This window comes from Sminthopsis crassicaudata, chromosome 3 (genome assembly GCF_048593235.1).
Source record: "Sminthopsis crassicaudata isolate SCR6 chromosome 3, ASM4859323v1, whole genome shotgun sequence".
NCBI classification, from domain to species: domain Eukaryota; kingdom Metazoa; phylum Chordata; class Mammalia; order Dasyuromorphia; family Dasyuridae; genus Sminthopsis; species Sminthopsis crassicaudata.
This window is the reverse complement of record NC_133619.1, coordinates 44,918,970-44,928,058: the sequence shown is the minus strand read 5'-3', so window position 1 is coordinate 44,928,058 and position 9,089 is coordinate 44,918,970. Positions and strand designations below refer to the sequence as shown.

General features: G+C 47.1%; 1 protein-coding gene across 1 annotated transcript; it reads right to left on the bottom strand.

The window, feature by feature from the left end:
- Window positions 1–1,720: 1,720 nt before the first annotated feature.
- ZIC4 (Zic family member 4) lies at window positions 1,721–8,740 on the bottom strand. The gene is made up of 3 exons (XM_074301958.1): window positions 8,206–8,740; window positions 7,486–8,097; window positions 1,721–2,283 (listed from the first exon to the last, which is right to left on the bottom strand). The coding sequence occupies exons 1-3, from the start codon at window positions 8,711–8,713 to the stop codon at window positions 1,721–1,723; spliced, it is 1,683 nt and encodes a 560-aa protein (XP_074158059.1). The 5' UTR covers window positions 8,714–8,740.
- Between the last annotated feature and the right edge of the window lie 349 nt (window positions 8,741–9,089).

Below are 9,089 nucleotides of genomic sequence, written 5' to 3'. Positions count from 1 at the left end.
GCAATATATTATATGTATATAATACACATTCTATCACCACCATGGGTTTCTTTTTGCCTTTACAAAATTTATTATTGGTGTTTCTTTCTTTTTCTTTCTTTTGTTTTTGTTTTCTTAAAAAAAACAAAAAACAAACAAAAAAAACCAAAAAAAAACAAAAAAACAAGAACAAGGTTGTGCGCTTTAGACAAAGACCATCACGTAGTTTACACGATTCATCCAGAGAAACTGACACCTCACACAAGTAATTTCGCCTAAGTGGCCTGAGCACAATGACGTCACCACGAACAGCCTTCCCACAAACCCCGAGAAATCACAAGCACCCACAAGATTTAACAGGAATGAATGACAATGGCTTCGAGGGAGGCTGGAGTGGAGGCAAGGGAAGATGGGATTCAGCATCTTAAAGACTTGGGAACATAAAAGGAAAGGACAAGCTAATCACTAGGCCACTCTTTACTCCCTCCTCTCTTTAGATAGTTTTATTCGTGGCCTACTACATGTCTGTATGTATACATGCATATGCACATATGTAGTGCATACACACGTACACACCCATCCATATATTTTGTACACTCATTTCATGTAGTTGTGTACATATGTCATACGTTTATCCTCCTAGGTGATGTGCTGGAGGTGGGGCTTCATTTTTTAAAAATCACTTTCAATTCTTGAAGGATTTGGGATATTTGGAGGGGGAACCGGGGAAAGAAATCAGGCAGAATTGGTGAGAGCGAGCAGGTTGCCACTCGTAAGCTGTCCAGACATCCCGAGACACTAAGAAATCTAAACACTTTGGTTCATTGATACAATCATGGACGAAGAAATCAGAAATCGATGAGAAACAGTTTGGCACCAGGAGGGCCAACCCAATCAGTGGGAGAGGGAGCTGTGCTGGGGAGTGGAGGGGGGGGGGAAGAAAAGGGGAGAAGAGGGCAGGGCAATAGAGGGGCGGGCTTTGGGGAGGGAGAAAGAGAGCAGGCCAACCCCTTAGGAATCGTCTGCAGGCCCGTTGACCTCCCTCCCTCCTAGGAAAACATATAGTTCCCAGCCTAATGACAGAGCCTCGGCCATTTATTTTACTAGGCTTTCGGCTTCTTCCAAGTACCAGGGTTTCCCCATCAATCCCCTCCTTATTATTATTATTATGATTCTTCTTTTTTTCTTTCTTTCCTTCCTTTTTCCTTCTTGGTCCTTTTAGGAATAGCTCCCAGAATCTGGGGTCCCCTTTTCATGAATTTTCCCCTATAGTCTGCATCACCCTGGGGTACAGGAGTGTGTTTATGTACTGTGTTTGTGTACAGTGCGTAAAGGGGTTAAGTGTATGTGATCAGATAAAAATATAAGTAGAGGTAGATCTGTGAAGATCTCTCTGTATTTTAAGATCGATGGGGATGACATGACTGCATTAGGGACCTATAGTACTGCAGCTAATTACTGGTGGATTTCTCTCCCTCCCTCCCTCCCCCCTCCCTTCTTTTCCTTTTTCCTTCCTTCCTTCCTTCCTTCCTTCCTTCCTTCCTTCCTTCCTTCCTTCCTTCCTTCCTTCCTTCCTTCCTTCCTTCCTTCCTTCCTTCCTTCCTTCCTTCCTTCCTTCCTTCCTTCCTTCCTTCCTTCCTTCCTTCCTTCCTTCCTTCCTTCCTTCCTTCCTTCCTTCCTTCCTTCCTTCCTTCCTTTCATCTTTCCTTCCTTCTTTTTTTAATCACTCCCTCTCCCCTTTTTAGTAACAGGGCCTAGCATCGCAGTTCGTGTGAGCAGCAGCCGCCGCTGCCCCCGCTGCCGTGGCCGCCGCCGCCGCCGCCGTGGCCGCCGTTCCCGCCGCCGCCGCCGCCGCCGCCTCCGCCGCCTCTGCCGCCGCCTCTGCCGCCGCAGCCGCTGCCGCCTCTCCCGAGTCAGGTGACGGAGCCGGACTGGGAGGAGCCGGGAGCGCGTTGGGCCCGGAGCTCTGACACACGTACCATTCGCTCAGGTTCGCCGCCCGCGACGAGGCGCCCGGCTCCGCGGGGGCTGCAGCCGAGCCGGGGGGGTCCCGCCCGGAGTCCGAGGAGGGCGACACCAGGGAAGGGGTGGAAGATTCGTAACCCGAGCTCGGAGGAGGAGACTTGCAATGCACTTTCATGTGTTTCCTCAAGGAGCTGGGGTGCGTGTAGGATTTATCACAGCCTCTCACTTTGCAGTTGTAGGGCTTGTCGCTGGTGTGCACGTGAGAGTGTTTCTTCCTGTCGCTGCTATTCGCGAATCGTCTGTCACAGCCTTCAAATTCACATTTGAATGGTTTTTCTCCTGAAAGAATGCAATTAACGATTACATACATTAGTTAGGGGGTGGGTTAGGAGCCTACCTCCCTCTCTGTCTCTGTCTCTCTACAAAACAAAAAACAAAAGATCCCCCCAAAAAAGGGGGGAAAGGAGGAAGAAGAAAAGAAAACCCTTCCACATGGCCCCAGGACTTCCAATCCCCCCCCTTTTCCCCTCCCCCAATGGAACCAGCTCACATCCTTTGATAAATAGAGATCTATTAACCACTCCCCTCTCCCCCCCCCCCCCACTAGGGTTTGAGAATTGGGAGCTTGGGAGAATGGGATAGAGAGAGAAGGTGACTCCATCTTAGTTTAATTTCCATCGTCTAAAACCCCAGTGGATCTCTCTCTCTCTCTCTCTCTCTCTCTCTCTCTCTCTCTCTCTCTCTCTCTCTCTCTCTCTCTCTCTCTCTCTCTCTCTCCCACCTTAAATTTCCAAAATCCATTTTACTGGTAGCCCACTTTACATTATAAAAAATATTGGCAGTGAAGGCAGAATCTACCCAATTTAAAGTTGTCCTCAGACCCAAACGCTTTCTTCCTCCAGCCCAAATTGTTTTCTAAAGTGGGTTTTGTGCAAATGACAAAGCAGTCAGATAATTTAAAGACCAACTGCAGTTGCACACTGCGTGTAAACAATGTGTATTCTGTCTTCAGGGAAAGGTATTCTGAGCTCCTCAGTGGGCAATGATTCACTTCTGAGGCTGTTTTCACATGAAATCCATTTTCCCCCCTCTCTCGTCTACCCCCTGAGGGAAAACATTTAGCAGCATTCTTCAAATCTTTCCTAAATAATCCTCTATCTCTCTATACTGGAATGCATGTAATAATATTTTATTATATGGGTTACAACGGCCTCTCGAAGATATTAACATGTGCTACTTGGTTTTATTGTCAATGGAGTGTTTAAAAGACAGATTGGTCTCCACTAACCGCTGAAGGCAAGATCTTAAGTGCTGTAACTCCTAAGCAGAGGTGAAGGGGCCAGCCCTGCCTGTTGTTAGAGTTAGAAGGAAGGTCTTGCAATGAATTATTTCCTCCATGGATGGGGAGGGAATTAGATTAGGGCCAAAGTTGCCCCCAAACTATCACGATCAGACCAGAGCCCACCTTCATAGAAGCACAAAAAGAAATGTTATACTCTGGAGAATTAGCAAAGGATTTTTTTCATTTGGAATGCATGATGTGTCCAGGAGCTAATGAAAGGTGATCATATATGACCTATGGAACCTATTGGCAAAATAATGTGCCAAATAAAGATCAGTTGTGTATTGCTTTATCCCACCCTGTTCCCCCCTCCCCCTAGATATTTCCTTATCTGCAATCAGGGAATTGGAAAATATAGAAACATTCTATATAGTCTCACAGTCAGTGCTGCCAAGTCAAGTAAAGTGTGTGATTAAAGCAACTAAAATATAGCTGGGTATATGGTGCCAGAGGTTACTGTATATATAGTCATATACACATACATACACACATACTGTGGATAGACACAGTATACTATTAATGAGGATCAATCTCTAATGCCCTTAACCCCCACCTCATCATAAAGCCAATTTAAGGGAAAAAAAATATGTTCCCATGAAATGATCTAGATTTGGTGCTGATGTAAACAAAGCCTCACTCAATAAGATAGACCTCTCAGGAAGAAGAAATCTGTGCCTATCTCTCTATCGATCCATCTATCTATCTATCTACCTATCTACTATCCTGCTATGAATCTATCCTCTACCTGTCTTTCCTATCTGTTTATCCATCAATTTGTATGAATTCAGGATTGATCTAGGCCTATACACTTGCTTCACATAAAAATGAATCCCCTTTGAAGAATCCTAAAACAGTTCCTCCCCCCCTCAAAATCTCCTTTGTAAATGGGAATTTTTTCCCCCTAATGGGGCCTTTCATTTTTCATTTATCACACAACAAACCCTCTTTTTAGGGAGGGGGGGGAGGTGGCAGAATAAATCAGTGTCATCACTATCCACATGATCTCTCTTTCCCTCTCCCCCACTGGTCCAATTCGTATGGATAACCAAAAAAAAAAAAAAAAAAAAAAAAAAAAACCAAAACACTTTGTCTTTCTTTTTCTTAAAAAAACAAAAATTAGAAAAATGACGCAATCAAGGTCCTGCAAAAGAAGAAAGAGCTTCACTGAGAAAACAGATTGGGGAATTCTAATGATTATTTTTCTCCCACCAGAATTAAAAAAAAAAAAAAAATCTTATGACTGCCTAATTAGAGTTTCACATAAAGAAACAATGATTTGACCTCGGGCCGTGGAGCCAAGTCAACAAATAAAGGAAGGATATTAGGGCAGTACAAGAAAGCAGTAAGTTAGGAGGCCCCTGGGAAAGAAGATCCGTAAACTCTAGATGGGAGCCCCGGGAGTTATGTGGCAGGTAAGGAAGAGAGGCCCAGCTGAATCCAGGCTCAAGCTTGTTCTCTCTCTGGAGCTCCAAGCCTTCGTCCTCAATGGCCCTGGCTTCTCCTTGGCACCCGACAGCCGGTTTATGGGTCCTAGCCTAGCAGTCCTGGCCTCGGCCTCGGCCTCGACCTCGGCTTGGGTCGGCTGTCCGGGAAGCTTCTCGGTCTGGTTCACCAGCTCCGAGGCGGCCCGAAAGCCGAGCAAGCGAGTGAGAGCCGAACGTAGCGTAGGGGAGCAGCTCCAGCCGGCCGCGAGGGAATGCAGGGCGTGATCCTCTGAGTCTGGCTTTCGACGAGCTTCGCTGCACGCCGCTTTGGAGCTCTCGCTCCTGCCGCTTCTGCTGGGTCTCCACAAACGTCCCGGGCCGGGAAGCGGAGCGGAGCCGGCCCCTTTGAGGCTCGAGGGACCCGCCTCCTGCTGCGAGCAGCCGGGCCAAGTTAGGAAGTCTGGGGCTGCCCCTCTGCAACCGCCATTTTATAGCACACTTGTAGCTGGGCACAAGTATTTTGGGAGAAATCCCATTCGGTCGATTTTATTTTTCCTTCTCCACAGGGAGATTTTTACGTTTGGCTACACCAACCGAGGGAGGAAGGAGAGCCCGGGGAGGAGGGAAGGTTAGGGGCCTGAGTTTCAGGAGGCAAGATTCGTGCCTGAGAAAACGAAAGTCATAACGCGGCGCCCGGCTGGGATCTCTTCCCCTCTTCGAACTCCCTATTGTTCCTGCTGCATCTTTCTAAGCACAGCACGGTAAAGCAAACCCCTCCGTGCTGGCCGAGTTAAAGTGCCTTTAAGTTCGAGACTTTATTTTAAGAGAGAAATTCTCCGAGCCCAGGAAATCGCTGCTTTTCACTACTTCCCCGGACTGGAGGAAATGAAACGTCATTAATATTTGAAAAGGCAATTATTTTCCTGTTGAATCTAGAACTGTCTTCATGAATAATTTGTAGCGAGTTCTATTGCAATTTCAGAAACATTTTGTTTTTTGACAACTTAGGGTGTTTAATAGAAACGCGGGAACAGTCAAGGCCCTGTTGGATTTTTACACGGCGCGGTAATTAATCACAATGGAAGCTGAAAGTGAAAAGTGGATACTTAGAAAATTGTGGTTAACAAACCTGAACCTGCGCTCACTGCGACGCCCTGAACTTGCTTCTTTGCTGTAGGTCAATTTCACTAAGAATTTAACCATTTTCTGCTTCAGAGACTTCAAACAGTGGGCCGGTAAAGAGCAGTAAAAGTTTGTTTACTTAAGGAACACGCTGTCATTAAGGATGAGTTGCCTTGTTAATGACTCTTTCTACCTGCTTAGGGTTGACAAAAAGGTCGCGGAGGTGTTATTCTTACCACTTGGAGCATGGGTATTTCTTTTTAACTCCTCAATCAAAATAACACTGCGGTCGTTGTGGTAGATCCAGGGTCTGTGTAGACCCTTAAAAAAAAAAAAAATCTCGGAGTTGAGACTCTGTAAAATAGTCAGCCCAAGGAGATGTTGCCTTCAATTAAGGGAACCAGGCCAGAAGGCACTCCGAAGGGCCCGAATAGGGGAAAGGGGGTGGAGGTGGAGATGGACAAATATTCTAAGTAGTATTCTTCAGGTTTATAACTCCGAGGAGCTTCAACCGTGGGAAGAAAGGGGGGGACTTGGACGATATTCGAAGAAGTAAGCAATCTCTGTAGCTAGAAAGACTTCTGTTAACGAGCCCGTAAATTATTCTATAAAATACAGAAGTAGAAGTGAATAGGAAAATAGGGAAGGGGGAGAGAACAACTATGTTGGAATAGATTTCGTTATCTCTTCTCCCTCCTCTTCTTCCCCTCCTTCCTTTTTCCTCCCTCTAATCCCCCCTCCCCTGAAAAACGGGGGAGGGTAGGTTATTGGTGCTTGAACAGGAAAAAAAAAAAAAAAGACCCTAACAGCTAAAGAGACTACAAATACCGGCTGCTAAACTAATTAATACAACTTCACAGGCTGTTCCGGGAAGTGTGAAAACTTTCTCCTTGCAATTTCATTAATTATAGATGCTTCTGGCCGGAGGAGTTCAAGCTTTGCAGGATCTTCCATCCAGCGACTTTCCTCTCTGTTAACTAGAACTAACAGATGTGTTTGACACATGTCCCCATTTCACTTAACAGTTCTGTAAATGACATTTCAAGCAGATAGGCCCAATTGTTTCTAGGCTCTGGCTAGAGGTGAGGATTCACAAAATGCGTGGGGTCTTTTGCCTCTGCGAGCCTAAAAAGGGAGGACTTCGAAATCCCAGATAGACACGATTCTGCAAAGTCCCCCTAACATCATTTTCATCGCTGACCCCCAGAGTAGGCAGTGGTGAGGAAGAATCAACAATTAAAAGGCAGGAAGAGTTCAGCCACAAGGAGTTAAGACCGCCTGGAAAAAGTTAGAGGCCCATTGTTCACTCTTCGCTTGGGGAGCTCGCCACAGCGATTTGATTTTTAAAATCCCTTCATACATCCTAAAATATTTAAATCATGTGAACACAGAACTCATCCAGGGACACACACGTACTCATTCCCCAATCTGACCCTCCCCATAACGGAAACATTGTAGCAACGCACTCAGCCTCCAAAACTTGAATGAATCTAAAAATAGAAAAACGGAATTAATATTTTATGAACTTTGGCACATGGGAAAACAAAAATACAAGAGTTGAAAGCTAAGGAAACCAAACACTGAGGGCACACAAAATACACCACTTGCTTGCATCATAGTGGCTGAACAATATAGAGAGCGATGAATACTGACCTGTGTGAGTTCTTTTGTGTATTTTGAGATTTTCTGATCTAGCAAACACTTTCCCACACCCCGGGAAAGGACAGGGGAAGGGCTTTTCCCCCGTGTGGACTCGGATGTGATTTACAAGTTTGTATTTGGCTTTGAAAGGTTTCCCCTCTCTCGGACACTCTTCCCAGAAGCAGATGTGATTGGACTGCTCCGGGCCGCCAACGTGCTCCACCGTGACATGAGTTACCAACTCGTGCATGGTGCTGAAAGTTTTGTTGCAAAGTCTTTTGGGCGCTTGCTCCACCTCGATCCACTTACAGATGAGTTCCTGCTTGATGGGCTGCCGCATGTAGCGAAAGAAGGCTCCGGGGCCGTGGTGGGGAGCTAGGTTCACGTTCAGGTTCATGCCCCCGTAGTTATGCAGAGAAGCTGCAGCGAAAGGATCTGTCCTGGAGGCGGGCACTTGAGTGAAATGCTCGGACCTGGCGTACATGTCTCCAGGTAGCCCCAGCCTTATCTGTCCGTTCAGATGGCCACCTGGGGAGGCCTGGGGAGGCGGCTCATGGAGTCCAGAGAAAATAGAGTGGTGCCCAGCTTCGGGGTGTTGGTGGCCATGGTGTCCAGAATAGCTACCTGTTGTTGAGACAAACATTCCGTGGTGAGAATTGGGAGCAGGGGGCTGCTCGCTTAGCCCTGGCATCATGGGGGCTGGCAGATCTCTGCGTATTAAGAAGTCCCTACCTGCCGTAAGCGCCTGAGCGGGGTGGGAGACGGGGTAAGGGAGAGCTGTGGAAGGCACTGGGCCAAACGCTCCGGTTGGACTACCGACCACCTCAGCGTGGCCTCCTGCCATAGAATGAGAAGGTGGAGGAGGAGGAGGAGGAGGAGGAGGAGAAGGATGGTGGTGGTGGTGGTGATGATGATGATGTTGGTGTCGGTGGTGGGGATGAGGATGATGGGCAGGGCTGAGTTTGAGGGCCGAGGGATGATGGTGCCCCATGTGTTCGGCTCGGAATGGACTCGGCCCTAGGCGGGATTCAGCAGCGTACTCCCCAGGGTGCGAGGGAGCCATTGAGTGGGGGTGACCGGAGAACCCCGGGAAGCCTGTGACGCTCTGTGGGGGATGATGGTGATGATGGTGGTGATGGTGATGATGAGCCCCTGCCAAGTCAACTAATCTCAGCGCCGGGTTCCGTTTGGAGAGTGCAGCTGGTTCCATCACTGGGCTCCCCAAAGCCTCCACACTCATGGCTTCTAACGCTACAGTCACCTGACAGCGGGGAGGAGGAAAAGAAAAAAAAAAAAAAAAACTTTTGCAAAGTTTTTTTTTTTTTTCAAGTTTTGGCTTTTTTTTTTTTCTTTCTTTCTTTCTTTCTTTTTTTTTTTTTTCTTTTTTTCTTTTTAATGCCTACGTGGAATCCCATACGCTTGAGAGGCAGCAGCAGGAAGCTGGGAGATACTGAATAGAGATTCATGGACACGGCTGCAGCCCAGAGAGCTAAACAATTACCCCACCCTCTGATTGGCCGGCGCCGGATGATTGACGTCATTGATGACAGGTCCTGCTGGAGACTGAAAGGCTTTAAGCTAGAAGGGAAACACACACACACACACACACACACACA